This window comes from Armigeres subalbatus, chromosome 1, assembly GCF_024139115.2.
Source record: "Armigeres subalbatus isolate Guangzhou_Male chromosome 1, GZ_Asu_2, whole genome shotgun sequence".
NCBI classification, from domain to species: domain Eukaryota; kingdom Metazoa; phylum Arthropoda; class Insecta; order Diptera; family Culicidae; genus Armigeres; species Armigeres subalbatus.
This window is the reverse complement of record NC_085139.1, coordinates 146,722,454-146,743,314: the sequence shown is the minus strand read 5'-3', so window position 1 is coordinate 146,743,314 and position 20,861 is coordinate 146,722,454. Positions and strand designations below refer to the sequence as shown.

Here is a 20,861-nt window from a genome sequence, read left to right as displayed (position 1 = left end):
CAGTTTTGGAGTGGTCCTATAGCCTTCCCGTATACTTAGTATACGAGAAAGGCTTGAACAGAAACAAGATAGAGATGGAAGAAGCAAGAATGAAAATGTGAAAACGAAGAAAGCAAAAAGAGAGTAGAAAGAAATAAAGAAAGAAGAAGGAAATTTAAAGGAAAAATCCTGAAGCGTGTAAATAGTATTTTGGCAAAGCAGTAGAGGATAATTACCAAAAATGTGAACTAGATTTTTTTGCGTGCACACATACACACACAAGTAATATGAAAGTTAGGGTGGCTCAAAAAACACTTTTTCACATTTTTTGATGGGCCGCCCTCTTATTCGGTTCTATTTGATGCACTGATGCTCTGGACAAAATTTCAGCCAAATCGGTCAACGTTTGGGCGGTGCTCAACTCGTTGGAAGTTTATATGGAAAAATGCATGCAGAAACATCTAAAAACAGTGATTTGCAGTTGGACGGCACAATTTACGATCAAGAACCATGATACTCATTCAGGCCCACCAAAAAAATTGAACAAAGTTTTTTCCATACTAATTTGAGCCACCCTAATGAAAGTAGAAAAAAGAGCAAGGAACTATAAAAAATGAAAAACCAACAAAACGGAAAAAAAAATCCTGATTAATCCACCTAGCGGTGTTGATGCGTTTCTCGTGCAAAACCAAATATGAGTGAGTGTTTTTAGCATACTTTGCGTAAAAAAGTATTTTGGTCATAACTTCTGATCCCATAGTCCAATCTGGCAAATTTTTGATAACATATAATGGGGCAAGATTCCTCTCGTCGAATGGAACTTGTTGCGAGTAATTCAGTCAATGCCAAGTTCCAAAAAGTGTCTCTACAAAATATTGGCTTAGTATACGAAAAAGGCAAAACTAAGAAGGATGAAGAAAAAAGAGGAGCAAATTCGGGAAATAAGATAAGACGAAAAAGAGGAAAAAGAGAGAAAAAAATAGGCAAGAAAGATGAAAGAAAAAGAAAGGATTAGGAATAAAAAAAGAAGAAGAATAGAGAAGAAGGAAGATGAAAGTATGTTGCAGTAACCAAGGACAAAGCAAGAAGGCAAAAAGCAAAAAGACAAGGCAGAGGGAAAAAGTAATAAGGTAGAAGGAAGGAAGAAAGGAAAAAAAAGAATGAAAAACGAATGAAAATCGAATAAGAACAAATGAAGAACGTAGTAGGAAAAAGGAAGAAAGAAGAATGAAGGTAGAAGCATGAAGCGAAAACAAAAGAAGAATAAAGGAAGGATGAGATAAGAAAAGAAAAGGAAAAAAATAAGCAAGAGGAAATAAAAGGGAATAAGAAGAAAAAAAAATTGAGAGAAAAAAAGGGAAAATGAATTCTCTCACACTTCTCATTCCTGACTCTTTACTTCTGACTACCAACATCTCACTCCTTATTCCTAATTTTCCATTTCCCATTTTCCCTGCTCATTTCGTACTCATCACTTCTGATTTTTAGTTTTAATTCTCGTTTTTTTCACTATGCTCTTCTCTTTTCTAACTCTTTATTTCCATTTTTCCATTTTCTTTTTTTATCTCTCGATTCTCACTTTTCCCATCTCACTTTCCACTTCCCACCTCTCACTCCTCGCTTGTTAATTCTCAATTTCGTTCGAAATCAAATTCGAAACCATTTAAAATCCGACCCAAATCTTAAATCAAATGCTCATGTCATTTTAATCCTTTATTTATTTATTCAGACTAAGGCCGAAGTGGCCTGTGCGGTATATAAGAGTCTTCTCCATTCGGCTACACGTCGCCAACCACGCAGTCTACGGAGGGTCCGCAAGTCATCTTCCACCTGATCGATCCACCTTGCCCGCTGCGCACCTCGCCTTCTTGTGCCCGTCGGATCGCTGTCGAGAACCATTTTCACCGGGTTACTGTCCGAAATTCTGGCTACGTGCCCGGCCCACCGCAGTCGTCCGATTTTCGCGGTGTGAACGATGGATGATTCTCCCAACAGCTGATGCAACTCGTGGCTCATTCGCCTCCTCCACGTACCGTCCGCCATCTGCACCCCACCATAGATAGTACGCAGCACTTTCCTTTCGAAAACTCCAAGTGCGCGTTGGTCCTCCACGAGCATCGTCCAGGTCTCGTGTCCGTAGAGGACTACCGGTATAATGAGCGTTTTGTAGATTGTCAGTTTGGTACGGCGGCGAACTCTATTCGATCGGAGCGTCTTGCGGAGTCCAAAGTACGTACGATTTCCAGCCACTATGCGTCTCCGAATTTCTCTGCTGGTGTCATTTTCGGCAGTCGCCAGTGAGCCCAAGTACACAAATTCTTCTACCACCTCGATTTCGTCACCACCGATGCAAACTCGCGGTGGGTGGCTCACATTGTCGTCTCTTGAACCTCTTCCTATCATGTACTTAGTCTTCGACGTGTTGATGACTAGTCCGATCCGCTTAGCTTCCCTCTTCAGATGTAGGCTTCCTCCATCTTCTCAAAGTTACGTGCCATAATATCTGTGTCGTCGGCGAAGCCAAATAGCTGGACGGACTTATTGAAAATTGTACCACTCGTGTTAATCCCTGCTCTTCGTATTACCCCTTCCAAAGCGATGTTGAATAGCAGACACGAAAGACCATCATCTTGCCGTAACCCTCTGCAGGTTTCGAAGGGACTCGAGAATGCCCCTCATTGTCATTGTCAATGTCATTTTAATCCACAACCAATATAAGTCTTATATACTTAATCCAGTTGAAACCCGGAATTGGGGGCTAGCGAAGTTGAATTTTCCACAATCCGTACGTTAAACCTAACTTCGGAAGTGGTGCATTGAATAGCGCTTTGCGATATGAAAACAGCGCACCACTTCCGAAGTTAGGTTTAACGTACGCATTGTGAGAAAAATACAACTTTGCTAGCCCCGATTCCGGTTTTCAACTAGATTGAGCATATTATACCACAACCGAATCTGAATTCAATCCAATCTAGATTTGATCCAAATCTCAATACATACCCAAGATACAGGTTAGTAAAAAGTTAAGAAATCATTATTTTGCGATCAAATATATTCCAAAGGCTTTTTGCGCAGAATGCAGCCCTAATACAGCCCAAACAGACGTTCCGTGAACAGCTCTACAAATCTGTCGTCTCAATGTATGAACATACAAGAAAAAAATCATTTTTTCATTTTTTTTTATTGATTTCAAGTATCAAGAAATCGTAGGGATGCAGACCTTTCGAGATGCTATTCATCCTCGGACAACTGACACTCTGGCATAAAGCAAAAAAAAAAACACCATCGCTCAATTCGAACTAATCAAAAATCGCTTTTAAGACCTGTCGCTCTGGCATTATCTTTTGAGACCCGTTGCTCCAGCATAAAATTTAAAAAAAAATCGCGCCATGGTGACCTATCATTCCGGAATTTATTTTATTATCTCGCTTCAGATTTCAGTATTATTTTGTTCATACTTACCAACTGCGCCACGTGGTAACAAAACTAAAATTTTAAACCAACTGTATCAACACATTAAGTAGCGTATACACGCTCAAACACGTTGGACCAACATTAACTACGCCCCCGAAAAAATGCTTTGGTTGCTACTTTGTTTGATCGTGTGTGAAGTTGTTTGAACAACTATTTGACAGTTGGTGGCTCGGATGGAAAAAAAAAATCAAAGCGGTTTGATTTTAGTTTGAGCTGCCCGGGACGGAGTCAATGTTCGCCGAACATGTTTGAGCGTTTGTAGTAAAGTCGCACAAACCCCCATATATTTTTTGGTGGTTGGTGTTTAAGTTGGCACGTCGGTCGTTCGTGTGCGATATTGTGGATTTACTTGACCAAAATGGATTCGAGGGTCGGTACACGTGCCTATTTCAAACGTTCCCTTTTGCAGCAAGGTTTTCCAAACTCAATACATACATGTTTGGAAGATTACCTTGTTTTTTTGGAAAAAGAAAGAGAAGTCCGAAGGAAACAGCAAAATGCACGTGGCAGACTTGTCAGTTTTGGCAGATTTTACTATTAAAACCGGTGTGAAGGTGAAAACGGCGATTCCAACGACTGTTCAAGGAGCGACTATTTTGAACGGTCGGTTCCAATAGGGAAATCCACGTAGAATATTGTTGATCGAAAAAAATGAGTCTTCGTGCCGCAGTTGGTAGAACATAGTAGATGCCTGACTAAACAAGAGGTGGAGTGAATGTTGGTCAAACTGCTTGACCGATGTGTAGGCTGTCCAATAAGTAGCTCGAAGTTGTTCTCGTCCTGCCCGTTCTTTTTTGTCAACAAATGGACATGAGAATGATGGGAATCGAATTCGATCTAGCAACCCTATAACCAGAGACCGGCGGGAAAAACTGTCGAAATGGCAACGTATGGAATGGTATGAAATCGTGAAAACAATATTGGCATCACTTGAGCTTTTAGCTGGCCTCTTAAGCCCGCAGTCCACTACTTGTCATAATGACAAATATTTGTCAAGTTGATCCGGACTTCTATCCAACCGATTAGAAATCGACATGGATATCAGGATGACTTGACAAATATTTGTCATTATGACAAACAGTGTACTGATAGCTTTATGGGTGAAAAAAGTAAACAAGTGAAATTGGAACCGCTTTTGACGGTTCGATTGGAAACAAGATGGCGTCTTTCAAGCATTGGACAATATTATTGAATCGGCCGAACTGAAAACTATGCCAAATGAAGACCTCTCAGCACACGTACGTCCGTCATCGTCAAGATCAGTCACAAAGAGAACGATAGACACTTTTCCGCACGCTCTCGTCGGCCTCCTCCGTTTTCGCCGGAGCTTTCGCCAACAAAACGAACAAAAAGCTGTCATTTTTTTCGCAACACTCGATGAAAGTGTTTAATCCACTGCATATAGAACAAAATCTACTTACTTTCGAACCTCCATGAGTCGATGTTCTATGACTCGATATCGACTCATGGCAGCATATTATACCACATTAAAACATTTCCTGAACTACTGTGATGGTCCCTTCAAAATGCTTCTCAATGATTTTCTATTCCACATCTCGATATTTCCATGAGCCGACGATCCCTTCAATATCGACTCATGAAAGATTGACTGTATTATTTATCAAAAAGATACAAAATATAAAAAAAATATTATTTTAAATTATTCTTCTAAATTTATTTTACCATCTAAATCACATTCACCACAATCTTCTATGTGGAAATGAGGGCTACATGTGTAAGACTTAGAAATAAAAATACAAATAGAAATTACAAAATTCGAATGATTCTTTCACTTCTAGTTCTCAATGGCCAATATCTTTTGATATTGATATCAAGTCTTATCAGTTTATGGTTCGTGTTGTTGTTGCATTACTTTTAATTTCATTAGCCCATTTTGCAGCTATGCATTAGTATATCAGTGATAAGCTACAGTGCTCTGCACGAACTACAATTAAAATGTAATTTTAATTCATTTTTAAGAACCAATCAAGTAGAAATGACCTTGAACTTAAATTCAAACTCGTGTGATTTATAATGTTTCTATCGCGGAATATAATTTGTTTTTAGTTAAAGTATTTAATGTACAGTATCTCTTTATCTCCTTCACGCACGAATGCATTATGATTAAGGACAGTAATTCCATTTCTGCAAACTATCGTTATACTGGAGTTCTTTGCTAATCCATGCCACCCTTTCCGTTTCTCTCACTCTCTTCAACAGGGACGAAGTCACTGCTTCCTCTACTACTGCTACTACTAACCTGGTGCCTCGAAGCAAATCGAGCGATATACTCAAGAAAGATTCACCGACGGCATGCTCTGCGGACAACACATCCAAACACACGACAAAATTGTCACACTTCAACTCCCTCAAACAGTGGGGCCGCAACCGACTACGTATGATAAACCGCGACTCAAAAGACAAAGTACAAGATATTGATGACTTCAATATCTCTGATACGACCAGAAACAGCAAACGCAAGATCTCTGACAAAGATACAAAACTTTCGCACGATCGAAAGCCGTCCTATTCTTCATCAGAGAGAAGTATAACCGTCGCTTCCAGCACTGGCGCCACCACTAGCATGCCCGCCTCGATAAACCCTGTGAAACTCCGCGAATCTTCGTCAATTCGAAGGCAACGCCGTACCGCGCTCGGAAACAAAGATGAACCGCACTCGTCCAGTGGCAATTGGAGTGCAAGCTCCGAATCTGGCAGAACATCTATTGGTAGCGAGATAACCACCACCACTCACCCGAAATCAAGTGCCTCAAGTACATCACTGAACCACAATCATCACACAATTTCCAGTGGACCACCAAGTTCCATCATAAGCCGACGAAGATTCTTGAATACGTCAGCGTCGAGTAGCGTTACAAGTGAAGGCACCGCTACGCCTGATCTGCAAATGTACGACTACCACGACGAAGGTGGCGAAACAAGTTCTGTCTATTCTTGTGATACTGAAGGCTATTATACGTCTTTCCACGTGGATTCTGGATTGAAGACATTGAAAGAAGAAGAACCAGTAACTCCTATGCATTCCACGACGGCCCTATCCAGCACAACCTCTTTTGAAAGCTCTGGAAATCAAACCGTCATTTCTCCAGAAAACGAATACGAACTGTTTGGTCGAGGTTCAACGTCAACCACGACTAGTTCTGCTGGAACTATTTGTACAGTACTAGCAGATGGTCACCGAAATTCGATAATCGGTCCAACTGTACCAGAACGAAAAAGTTCACTTACGAAGCTGAATCGCAGCAATAGTTCGGCTAGCAATGGAACACTGGAACGAAGTTATTCGAGTAGCACTGTTGGTAGCACTCTGGAAAGAACCGGTACGATCAAACGAAATGGCCATCTGTTGCAGAAGGAGGTGGCCGCACTCATCCACAAAGAAGAAGAAACTAAGAAAACACGAATTGAATCTCCCGACAGTGGAAACAATACAAGCTCGTCTCCGATTGAATCGAATGCCAATTCAAGCCCAACGCAGCGAATAAGAAGTTGTTCCGAGTTTGAATATTCGGAATCCTCGGATCTGGAATGCGTTGATCGCATTGAAAGAATCCGAGAAAAGACGACAATCAACACCAGTCGAATACCTTCGATGTGCATTATCACACCCACGAACAGTGACGACGAAAACGGTTCCTTAAAACGAAAGAAAGACAAGGCAAGTGAAATGGTGCAGAATGAATCGTTTGAAACGAAAAAGGATTTGAGCAGTGGTAAGAAAAATGCGTTACAGCCATTGAACAGCATGTTTGGTAGGTTGAAGGGGGTGTTGAAAAAATCACCCAGCAAGGATTCCTCAATGTCGGAGAATGTAAACAATGCGGAACCCGTTTACGATGTGACCGGAGAGTACGTTCGCATCGCCGACGTAAAAAATGCAAAAAAGACTCAACACATTGCTGGCGTTTACTATTCAAACGATGTGGTAAAACGCAATTTGGCTACCGTTCTCTCGGGAAATCTCAACGAGGAAACCGAATACGTATCCTTGAATGAATTGCCGTGCAATATACGATGCGAGAGCAATGTGCTCTCACAAAATACCACCCCTCCTAGCGGAAGTGGAAAAGCGAACGTTTCGGGTACGAAAGGGGAAACGCTTGCTGCAGGAGAAACCGATGAACATGCTATGAAGAGGGGTGCTCGTGTCAAACTGGATGCGCACGGGAAGGTTATCTACAGTTCGGATAGTCTGAAGAGGAGAAAGGGTGCGCACACGACCTTTGCGCCGGGTCCATTTGTGAAAGACGTAAATACAGCTCCGACGTCCAACATTCCTACTACAAACACTACAACTCGGGCAGCATCACCAGCAGCATCCACAGAAAATGTTAAAAATGCTGTTGTTGCATCTCCATTACTAAGTGGTGGACTTGCTAACAGGAAACCAATAGTAGTGAAACCAGTGATATCGCAGTCCGCATTGAAAACGAAAGCAATTGCCAACACCAATAGTAAATTAAGTAAGAACAACAACGGAGTAGCATCGCTTCGTATGGCTCCAATAGCCACCGTCCTTCCAAATAGCAGCGCAGTGCCAGAAATAGAAAAACCCACATCATCACACATCATGTCCTCCGGAGTTCTGAAGGGTGCATACGTCAATGTGCAGGAATCAAAACCACCGTCTTCGAAGCCTCAACAATCGATGCATTATATGGAAACTACAGCTTTACAGTATCCACCTACAGGTAAGCATCCCAAATCGCAAAAGATTACCAGAATAGTTGGTGCTTCGCCCAAGGTTAGGAACGTAATATTTCCCTCTCCACGACGCTATTCCACTCGAACACCCTCACCTCTTTCGATCAAGATGCAGAATTCTGGCTTTCGCAATACAAATGACTCTCATCTCGATAGATCTAATCAGAACATTGACCCAGATAGCAATCTCACCGTCAAACGTAGGAATAGTTATAGAAATGCAAACTCATTTAAAATCGATAGCGATGCTGCGTGCTTAGATGGTTTCGTGGAAGAAAATGTAAACAAACCAGATGAAATGTTATCCACTATTCTGATGAATAATGATGGCGATTCTGTTAGCAAGTACAGTCGGGCCCTTGACCAAAGCAGTGACAAGGACGATGGCTACGAAGAAAACAGCGACATAGACTTGGATGATGATAGCAAATCTATTGCGCGCTCCTTCGAAAGGTTACTCAATCTATCCGACGAAGTGTTTGGGCTTCAAAAGCTGAATAGCACCCAGCCCAGCATACTGACGCAAAGCAGTTTGGCTGAGTTAGATAACAGTACGGTGGAAAGCAATGACGAGGAGCTGGAAGTTGTGTTACGTGATCTAATGCCTTCCACTCCGACCGGTTGTAGACGAAGCTTTGCAATTCCGTTGACGCCGAGCAAGTTGACGATCCCATTGGACGGTGTGCAACATCGGGCAAGGGTGCTTAGCTTCAGTGCCACCAGCAATGACAATTCCACCGATATCTGGTAGATGGAGTAATAAATGAAACCATTCGCTGTATCGTGACATAAATGGTTATTTTTAAATACCAGAACTTTGGCCCTTCAACAACAAATTATTATTTATTCAAGAATGCTCTTAGAAGCTATTTCTGTATGGATGAGTTATTGGCTTTGGCTAGAGTTATCTGAAAAACAAAGTTTTCATATTTGGGTTCAACACCCTACAAAAGATTGATCCAAGTTAAGATATATTCTAATGTGTTCCATTTCTCAGATAAAATGAATTGATTAATTCACCTAGCGGTAATGGTGCTTTCTTGTGCATTATAAAATCGATATTTTGGCCATAACATTTTGAGCTTCCTATAAAACATCGTTTTCGAAATGGTTCCATAGCCTTTTCATAAATTTAGTGTAAAGTAAAAAAAGGAAAATCCAGTATCTTAGAACGCCTTACAATTTAACAGATTGTTTCAGATATTATTGAAGTGATTCTCGATTCATAACTATTGATGAACCGAATGGTCCTATAACTTTGTCTAACAGAACATTGCTTCAAATATAAAATGTAGGATTTGAGAACGAAATCACCACAATGTCAAGAGGCGGGATTTGATAGAAATGTTGACTTTCACTCCGTAAAATTTGGTTTCGAGTGATGTCCTTTCAGGCAAACATATAGGAATTAGGAACATTTAAAATCATGAATTGAAAATTACTTAAAAAAGAGTTCTCGAAGAATTAATAAAATAACATTTTTTGACAATGTTAAAAAAAATATCAAGAATAATAAAAGTTTATCATTTCCCCCGGTTAAAACCTATTTACTTGTAGAACATTGAAAAGTAGTAGATACTTCGGTGCAATTGGAAAATTGGAAATAGACTTTTCCAACATAAGGGTTACCAAAAATGAGTCTAAATGTAATGCGAAGGGTGAATTCTGCTGACTGACTTGTAATAACTGACAAGTTATAAAAAGGTGTTCTTGTTGCTATCAATTTAAATGCAAAAGTTTTGTTGTATACGAATAGAAACAAAGTACAAATCATTTTATTTTATGGTTAAGTATTCCGTGCATCAGTTTCATCATTTCTTAGGTAGGTACCTTCTTTGCACCAATTGTTTCACACCTATTATTTGCACAAATCGCACAATTAGTTAAGACGCTTTATGTATAGTACAAATATTACAACCTTCTTATTCAAATTTTATTTATGCAAATATGTTAAAATAATTACATCATATCGCACGATACCGATAAACGAATACTCACTTTTTCAACATTCCAAACAATGTACAAAACCATAGAGAATGAATACTTTTTTGTAACAAAAAATAGCTCTAAGCATTACTAACACAAAGTGAAAAAAGAGACGAAATAAAAAGTTTATGACCTGATTATGACGACAACAACTAACAGCATATGGATATGCGAACGGTTAATAAAATTGCACATACTAATCAATCCACGGTGTATATAAATAACATTGTCTATGTGTGTGTCTTAAAATGTTCAATTTTTATATTATTTGCGTTTACGCTTCGAAACCGAAAACAAAATAAATAAATGTATTATTTTCTAACAATTCGCTTGTTTTGTTGTTTAGTTTTATTTCTCTGTTACTCCTAATTGCACCAATTCTCATTTTCATTTGTGTAAGTAATGCAAACTCATTCAACAATCGCTAAGAATATTGTAAACTTTAATTAAAATAAATAAGTTTTATTGTTTGTACTATTGCCCAGGAACAGATTTTAAAAACATTCCAGTCGGCAAATGAAAAGTGATTTGAAAATACTGTTTTCGACTTATTTTTAATTTTCGATAAACATAATCTAAATAAGTTTAATGCTGGTTTTTTTCTGGAACTCATATTTAGATAATATTATAACATTTGGACTTTGAAACAATAACATATAGCGATTTTTGTATGTAGATGCTATTCGTATATAATACGTTTTGAATACTGAAAACCAATTGTTTGTTGCTTTCTTGCCTGATCATCTCTTCCATTTGAATTTTTGTTGTACGTTATTTAAACCTCGATATCAAATGTTTCCAGACAATTTTTATTGGTTATCAAAGAGCTTGTTTCAACTTTCACTGAAAGTTCAATTGTCTCCATTTTAATTGTAAGAAGTAAATTGTGTAAATCTATATTTTCATTTATCAACCATAAACGATTTACTGTGCTCTAAAAAGTGTCAAATGAAGACGTAATATTTATGGGGATTGATCAGAATCAAAATGTGTTGACATCATATCGTAATGACGACAGCCCAGTTATTCATTCCGATGTTAATCTTCACTAGCAAAAACAAAGATGTCCTACACAGTTGGCAAAAAATCTGCTCTTTTATTTTTCACAATTTTTAACAATCAAATAAGTATTATTCAGTGAGATAAAATATGGCTATATGAGTTTTCTAAATGTCCCTTCAAAATAATACACGCTGGAGCCACGCGGACGCGCGCACAGTAAATACACGCCGGATTTTTTGCCACTGTGTAGGACATCTCTGAGCAAAAAACAACTATACGTCAGACCACAGATAACAGATATTAAGGCTAGAACAAATTTTATTGGAAATCCTGTGTAAATTTTTGAATTGATATACGTTGGCCCACTACTGCCATCTACTCAACTGATTGCGGCAGTACATACGAACACAGCTGATAAGCAACCAGCGAACGCAGCCAATATATTTGACAGCCGCATTCGGGCTGCGTTTTTAATGACAATGATCCTTGCGCCATCTCCAATCGATTGCCAAACGCGGTCCCAAGTTGAAATACATTTGAATTTGAATTAACGGTTGCGGATGTTTACACACGTATCGGATGCCAGCCTCAATATCTGTTAGCTGTGCGTCAGACTCTGGCGTACAAAATAATTTTAAAAATACTAGAATGTTCACGTTGAGAACTCAAATGATCCTAGTTTTGATGAAATTGTGATGATGACAAAAAGTGTGACACTCCTATTAAAGACAGAGTTTTGTATTGCTTTGCTCTATAGAAGACATTTGTGTACTGAAGACAGAATCGATATGAATATGATTCTACCAACAGTGTGTTTATTATAAGATGCCATATTCTATTTAATTACAGCACACCGAAAAGGTTAAACTTAATATTGTAAGACTTAATAGCAAGCGAAGAAATTCCGCTATACAAGTTCTAAAATAGTTTTCTATTTATCATAACACTCTTGATATAGTCTCCTTGTTTTAGCATTTGCAAATTAATTGCGCCTCACAAACACACGCAGTGATAACAATATTGTTTTTATTGCTTAAAGTTCTTGCGTTGAGTTATTTATGGGTCCTGTGCACCCCGAGTGGTGAACACGAAAGCTCTTCATCCTAGGTGTTGTGCAGCTATTGCCAGGTTAGATTTCGGTCAGCCTTTTTGATTTCATTATGGAGACTTCGCCGCCAAAAGCCTCTGGGCCTGCCTCTGAGTTCGAGTCTAATACTTGTTCTTGGCTGGGTTCGAGTATAATACTTGTTAACATATTTCGTTATTGGCCTCTATCTTCTTCTTCTTATTGGCATTACATCCAAGCACTGGGACAGAGTCGCCTCGCAGATTAGTGTTCATTAAGCACTTCCACAGTTATTAACTGCGAGGTTTCTAAGCCAAGTTACCATTTTTGCATTCGTATATCGTGAGGCTAACACGATGATACTTTTATGCCCAGGGAAGTCGAGACAATTTCCAATCCGAAAATCGCCTAGACCGGCACCGGGAATCGAACCCAGCCACCCTCAGCATGGTCTTGCTTTGTAGCCGCGCGTCTTACCGCACGGCTAAGGAGGCCAATTGGCCTCTATGGTAACAATAACAATGGTGCTCCGAGTTTGAGGCCCAATTGTGAGCTCACCTGATAGTAATTATGGACCGCAGGCAAATGTAGATGAAGCCATTGCCTGTTCTCTACTGATACACATAATGTTTCACTAGTGTATAGCAGCAGGGACTATGTCCAAGGCCTTGACGATCCCTGCCCAGGCCATCTGCGAGTTGTGGTGGCTGCCTAGGATGTGGTGGGGATTGACAGTGGGCTCTGTTAAACTTTTTTTTAAAAAGCTGCATGTATCCGCAAGCAGGCTCTACCAAAGCGACCGTGTGCTGCTCAAAGAGTACAAGCCCAAGTCCTGGTGTTGGGTGGGACGCTAAACAGACCTGACACGACGGCCTTCCGACGAGACAGGAGGTTTGCGCAGGCCCAATTAGCTGCCCTTAAAACAACCATTACGAACGCCACAGAAGATAATACGACTCGATATAATCTGCAACGACCTAGGCGACGAATAAAGCATCATGATTGGAAGCTTGGAACATGGAACTGCAAGTCGCTAGGCTTCGCAGGATGCGTCAGGATAATCAATGATGAATTACATCCCGCAACTTCGACGTCGTAGCGCTGCAGGAATCTGCTGGACAGGACAGAAAGTGTGGAAAAGCGGGCATCGAGCGGCTACCTTCTACCAAAGCTGTGGAGCCACTAACGAGCTGGGAACCGACTTCATAGTTTTGGGCAAAATGCCAATGCGTGATTGTGTGGCAGCCGATCAACGCAAGGATGTGCAAGCTGAGGATAAAAGGCCGTTTTTTAACTATAACATCATCAACGTGCACTGCTCACACGAAGGGAGACCCGACGACAAGAAAGAAGCGTTCTATGCACAGCTGGAGCAGACATACGATGGATGCCCACTGCGGGACGTCAAAATCGTCGTCGGCGACATGAACGCTCAGGTAGGAAGGGAGAAAATGCATACCGTATCGAACGACCACGGCCAACGATGCATAAACTTTGCAGCCACCCGCGGAATGGTAGTCCGAAGCACTTTCTTCCCCTGCAAGAATATCCACAAGGCCACATGGAAATCACCTAATCAAGAAACGGAAAACCAAATCGACCACGTTCTAATCAACGGTGAATTCTTCTTCGTGGCACTCCCAACGGAAGAGCAGCTAGGCGCAGCGTCTCTTGAAGATAACTGGAGAGATATACGATCCGTCATTGGAAGCACTGCAACCGCTGCACTAAGAAAGGTGCCCCCAGATAAGAGAAACGACTGGTATGACGGCGAATGAGACCAGTTAGTTGAGGAGAAGAATGCATCATGGGCGAGATTGCCGCAATACCGCATGAGGGCGAACGAGGCACGATACAAACCCGGAGCGCGCGCAGGACATACGACTTCCGGCTCCGAATCTCCAGGAAATCAAGCAGGAGATCGGCCGGCTAAAAAACAACAAAGCCCCTGTAGTTGACCAACTACCAATTGAGCTGTTTAAATACGGTGGTGATGCACTGGCTAGAGCGCTGCACTGGGTAATTACCAAGGTTTGCGAGGATAAGAATCTGCCGCAGGAGTGGATGGAAGGTGTCGTGTGGCCCATCTACAAGACGATAAGCTGGATTGTAACAACTACCGCGCAATCACAAGGTACTCTCCCGAAGTGTATGCCGCCGAATAACACCAATCGCAAGAGAGTTCGTGGGGCAGTACAAGGCGGGATTTATGGGTGAACGCTCTATCACAGATCAGGTGTTCCCCGTAAGTCAGGTATTGCAGAAATGCCGCTGATCGATTTCAAAGCCGCATATGATACAATCGATTGGGACCAGCTATGGCAGCTAATGCACGAAAACGGGTTTTCCGGATAATCTGATAGGGTGATGTGCGTAGTTCGAGTTTCAGGGGCATTCTCGAATTCCTCCGAAACGCGCAGAGGGTTACGGCAAGGTGATGGTCTTTCGTGTCTGCTATTCAACATCGCTTTGGAGGGTGTAATACGAAGGGCAGGGATTGACACAAGTGGTACGATTTCACGAAGCCCGTCCAGTTATTTGGTTTCACCGACGACATTGATATTATGGCACGTAACTTTGAGAGGATGGAGGAAGCCTACATCAGACTGAAAAGCAAAGCTAAACGGATTGGACTAGTCATTAACACGTCGAAGATGAAGTACATGATAGGAAGAGGCTCAATAGAGGACAACGCAAGCCACCCACCGCGAGTTTGTATCGTTGGTAACGAAATCGAGGTGGTTGAAGAATTCGTGTACTTGGGAGAACTATCCATCGTTCACTTCGAGAAAATCGGAAGACTGCGGTGGGCCGGGCACGTAGCCGGAATGTCGAACAGTAATCTGGTGAAAATGGTTCTCGACAACGATCCGACGGGAACAAGAAGGCGAGGTGCACAGCGTGAAGTTGGAAGTGGTCCGGACCGGAAAGGAATGTTAGGCAACGTCGTTGAGCTTACTCTGGGCTAGGAGTGTAACCCATAGAATTATTTGGATTACAATGTGGAACTGTAGCGGTGGTAATTGCCTCACACAACCACGTCCATCTCGTCTGGATCGAACAGTTCCTCATCTCATAACACAACGGTGCTCAGGACGAGTACGCAGTTCACAAGGTGAGCCTGTCAATATTTGAACAAACATATTGATGAAGTAGCACCCATGCAATCCCTAGCTCCAAAGATTTGTCATCCCCACTGACAATAATTTTATTATTCTCCCTGTTCCAGGAAACGGTAAACCTTAACTCCACTATCGTACCCGACGAAGATACGCTGCTTCGCATTGCTTTCCATTGTGTAACACTTAACGCCTGGAACATGGACAAAAGCCTCATATCCTTATATTATAAGATATCTGGTTCCTGGGTAAATCACAGCTCAAAAGACGCCTTTCTTCCATCTTTGTCGCCTGCTTTGCCTTTACGTTATGGTGTCCAGCGCTCACCTTAAAGTGTCCTGGCTTCCTTTTCCGCACTTGTCTTCTGCGTTTTCAAAACCAGTCCCTTTGATGACTTTTCGTTCCGTTCTAGTAGGTTATACCTACCTGGATACTTTGTTGCCTGGCGTATTGTAGAGCTCCAAAATCGTCGGTCTAGGACGATGTTCCTCCTGTTTCAGCCCACTGAAGTCTGCCGTATTTTATACGATTCACAATACATATTTTCATATTTGTATACTTGATACAGGTCATGATTCATGCGTATGTGCCACATTTTCTAGTTTCCCTTCGAGTATTGTGAGCAGCACATTTCGCTCAAAAACCTCGAAAGGTCTCCGGTCGCTTTCCGCCTCTTTTAACGTCCATGCTTCATGTCCATGAAGGGCCACTGATGGAATCAGAGTTTTTTTTATAGAGCAAGTTTCGTTTCCGTCTGCATGTTGCAGGGCCTAAGCTGGTTACGTAATCCGTAGGACCGTAGAAGGCCCAATTCGCAGAGTTAATGGTGAAGCCTATATCGTGAGTGTACAGAGATTACAATTGAAAAAAAAAAACATTTCGATTTGAATTCAATCCTTGTTAATGATGCGTAGCACAATTATTTGTCTGATTCAACTAAAAATTAACCACCACAATCGTTTATCAGACAATCGAGCTTTACTTGAGATATTGCAAAACAGGTAAGTAAAGATATAGTTTTTTTTTCTAATTAGTGATAACTTTAAAATGAGAATAGTTTAAAGCCTGTCCACTTTAAATTTCGGACATTCATCTTCCATAACGGTTTTTAAAAGTTATCCATTTACATGACAACTAAATTTCTTTGCTTTATGTGCTGCTTCCAATATGTTTGAGCTCTCATTCAAGTTGAAATGGCGACAAAATTTACCAAATTAACGTGGACAGGCTTTATCTTACCTATCTTAAACCATGGTGCACCGATGTTTGAGCTGATTGTGGACCCCAGACAAATGATGTAACTTAAATTGAAAAAAAAATTGATGTTATTTGCTTTCATGTCCCTAATTGAAAATTCTCATGTTTTTGTTATCATTCATTTTGTTACATTCTCGAAATACCTACCACTCTTTTAAATGTGCACATTTTGGTTTCACAATTCGCAATGGAATTTGGAAATTGTCTTGATTTTTAAAATATGAAAAAGTAAGTATCGAATCATTCTTTCAATTGACTATCTACCTCTGGTTTATTGCTATGTTCTGTTGATTTTAACTTCTTAATAACTTTCCTCGCACCTTTTTGGATTTTTTCAAGTTGATTTTAAAAACCATGTTGGATGAATTTAGATTATATCTTCATTTTATTCTTCTGTGATTGTATGTGCCTATGCTTACCAAAATTTGTAGTCCTAGTCTTACAATATCTTCACAACTATCCTCAATTCTTCTTCAACAGCAATTAATAAGATTTATTTCTCAAGAAGCAAATTTTCTCCTATTCATCAACAGGTTATCTTCATTCGTCCCCTGATGAGTATGACCAGCTTTACAGGCCCCAAATCCATACGTACACACTTCCTAGGCGCCCATTGGTGCAGCAATCTATGGAACGCTCTCATGGAAATGTCATCCCAACAGAAATTCCAATAGCATCCAAACATATCTACGACTATGGCCAACAAGTGGGCAGTAATGCAAGTCCTTTCCAACGGACTAACGACATGTATTGGACCTTACAAACTCGTCGTAGACCAAATCAAATGGAACAGCTGGCCTTGCGAGATGATTCGAAGATCCCCCAGCAATATGCGAGACCAATCGAAGAACTGTACTCAACACCTAACAAAATCAAATCAAACGCCCTAAAAACCACTCCAACCGGGTTCGCCACGTATTTTTCTCCGATCGCGAAGAGTAACATGGCAGTTGAGCTAAGCGACGAACCAGACAGTAGCTTTAAGATTTCTCCGATTGATCCACGCAACACGGCTCCGTTCAAAACGTCCACTCCCTCGAAGGCACACGAAATATCACTCTCGCCGACACGATCACTGACCGATGAGCTACGATATAAATTAAGACTGCAACAGGTGGGAGTTCGTTCACACGGAAATTCTCCCGTTAGCTCGGGACGTTCAACGCCAAAAAATGTACTCGAAGCACAGCCTCCACGCGGACGGCACAGCTGGGCTTCCAACAGCACCGACATTCCACAGACATGCTCCGATCGACTGGGAACACCAAAAACAAGCCTTATGGATTTCAAAAAACTTCTCCTTGCTCACGGATCCAAATCCAACATAACGTGTGGCAGCAAAATCTCTGCCGTTGAACTACTAAAAAAATCAAAAAACAATGCTCCACCAAATCCTATTTCCCCGGTAGCGAAAACGTCTGCCAACAGCAGTTTGAACATTTTGGATCTTTCAGGATCTCCAAAGGCCTTCGCTACGCGGCGCATGATTCGTCAAGGAAACTTTGGAAACGGTTCACCATCCAAGATTGGAAATCCATCTAAACTTTCATCGAGGGGTGGCAGGCGGTACAACAACATGCGAAGTGAGCTCATGTCCACTGCAATACCGGAAGTCCACAGCGAAGAAGACAACTCTAGTCCCAGTACTTCGGCCTCAGTCAGTCGTTCCCACTCGCAAAGCCGAAACACAACTCCCACGGCCACTAGAAAAGAAGGTAGTTCCCCACAGGAGATAGTTGAAAATAAAATCATCGAAGACAAACTCTCCAATATCCGCGAGAATATTTTCCTGCAGGAGGATGAGAACAACTTCATGAAGGGGGAGGTACCGGGGCTTGCACAGAAAACCACATCGCCCGCTACAACTCGTGCTCAATTGCAAGCTCAAAGAGCAATGTTTCTGAGCAATAACAATCATATCAATTCGGCTACCTTCAAGGATGGACGCTACATGGGAATCAGCAGTTTCGACATAACCACTCCACCGAAGATAAATAACGATGTCAATTATACCGAGCCAACCACAGCGAAAGATAAACTAGCAGCACCGTCATTAGAAACTGCTCTTTAAACTATTCCTTCGATTGCCAAATTTGAAACACGGCGCAATCAATACGTTATTTTCATTAGTTAGGAGGACAAAACAACATGTCTCTGAACATTGAAAAACGTATGCAACCCGTAAAGATTTGTATAATTTGACATGCAATACTTAAGACGCTTTATTTGGTAGTTGAGACATATATAACATTCAATCCATGAAGAACTCTGAGACCAACTATCAATTTTATTCAGACATGTATCAGAAGATTTCTATAAACAATCTATGGTTCCAAATAATATTTAATGAAAAGTAAGCAAACTAGTCTGAAAACGATTTGAGCATTAATGGCATTAATCGTAACGTGTCTATCAGCATTTTTGCTATGTTTTACACTCAGTTTTCCAAAATGTACTGTGGGTGATCTTATATGTTGTCGAACGTCTATCGCTTAGTAATCCAATGATCGCTTGTTGGCATAAAAAAACTGAATAAAGGGACATTTTGAAAATTTTACAGCATTTGTTAAAGCATCGCCTTCCAAACATGCATCAACTGGAATAGCTTAATTTTAGCAAATTTGAGTTTAAAGTGGTGTATCAAGCATTGCTACATTTTCAATCTGTGAAAAAAATTATGCCTTAAGTCGATGAATAGTAACTATAATTCCGTGTTGTTTTAATTCTATTGCGCCCAGTCTAACGACATAGTTGCGGTTTAATATAATTAAAACTCCATGGAATATTTAACAAATCAATTATCTTCATCCAACAATTTTATCCTTCTATAGACAATAAGAATCCCTCTTTTCATTTTGTTGATTATTATTATTTATTTTCTATTTAATTCCTATTTTTATTGATTAAGGATTGTAAGTACATCCATTACGAAAGACAGTGATTGAAGTAAAATTTATTGAAACAGGAAAGTAATAATTTAATATATTATCAAATTGCTAAATTATATTTATATCAATAATCATTACACTACATATATTATACAAAGTAGTGGAGGAAAGAAGCTAGATTTCTATGAAGGTGTGTTGTTAATATTATAAGAAAATCTATCATCAAGAAAGCGACCCTTATTCGTTAGGTTATTCGTAACACATCTAACAATCGATGACTGATCGACTCCTATAAAGTTTAGTATTCAGATTTCGTCCAATTGCCAGAGATCGGCCAGGTTTTCGTTCATTTCGAACAGATTTAGACGCTAAACGTAATGTTCATTCTCACTATTTATGCTCATATTGTTTCCCCTGTATCTATTGAGTTGCATTTCATCCCAACATAATTTATTTATTCTCGATCGAACATGTTATATTTTTTGTTAGAAGAAGGCTTGAATTGTGCTTTAGGATCCGAAAGAAAAATAAATACAAGCGATAATACATGTCCTTTTGAAACTACTGTATCCGAAATCCTAAAATGTTAAGATCTGACATGTACAACACTCACTTCATAAATACAGCAGATCCTTTTTGTTATATAGGTAAGTTTCTGTAAATTAAAAAAGGGAAAAAGACTTTCTTCAATCACGACTCAACGCTCAAGAATGTTTGGCCAACCTTGACTCCGCCGCTGGCAACTCATACCTAGAGATCCTATAGTCAGCGATATGCGAAAGCAGGTTTCTTGAGCCGAGTCGAATGTTGAGAGCGCAACTGATTACTGACGTCGGTCGTATCCGAATGAAGGTCAATACGAGATTGGGAAGAATTTGATGACATTATTCTCGCTGGGATGAAAGCCGATGAGTCCTCTGTACTTGCTTGGTTTTAGCTACCTTCTGGACACTGGGTTCGCCGTAGAGTTGGGCGAGCTCATGGTTCATTCTTCGCCGCCACACACCGTCTTCTTGCACACCGCCAAAGATGGTCCTAAGCACCCGTCTCTCGAATACTCCGAGTGCTTGCAAGTCCTCCTCGAGCATTGTCCATGTTTCATGTCCGTAGAGGACAACCGGTCTTATTAACGTCTTGTACATGACACATTTGGTGCGGTGGCGAATCTTTTTCGACCGCAGTTTCTTCTGGAGCCCGTAGAAGGCCCGACTTCCACAGATGATGCACCTTCGTATTTCACGACTAACGTTGTTGTCAGCCGTTAGCAAGGATCCGAAGTAGACGAATTCCTCGACCACCTCGAAGGTATCCCCGTCTATCGTAACACTGCTTCCCAGGCGGGCCCTGTCGCGCTCGGTTCCGCCC

General features: G+C 40.8%; 1 protein-coding gene across 3 annotated transcripts in view; it reads left to right on the top strand.

Moving 5' to 3' along the window:
* The window catches only part of LOC134205216 (uncharacterized), a 117,761-nt gene extending 97,719 nt beyond the window's left edge, over nucleotides 1-20,042 (top strand). For all 3 annotated transcript variants that reach the window (XM_062680265.1, XM_062680264.1, XM_062680267.1), the window contains 2 exons: nucleotides 5,674-8,165; nucleotides 17,142-20,042. In XM_062680265.1, the coding sequence (XP_062536249.1) occupies nucleotides 5,674-8,165; nucleotides 17,142-18,679 (4,030 nt within the window). In that variant the 3' untranslated portion in view covers nucleotides 18,680-20,042. The remainder of the gene's footprint in view (nucleotides 1-5,673; nucleotides 8,166-17,141) is intronic.
* Nucleotides 20,043-20,861: the final 819 nt, after the last annotated feature.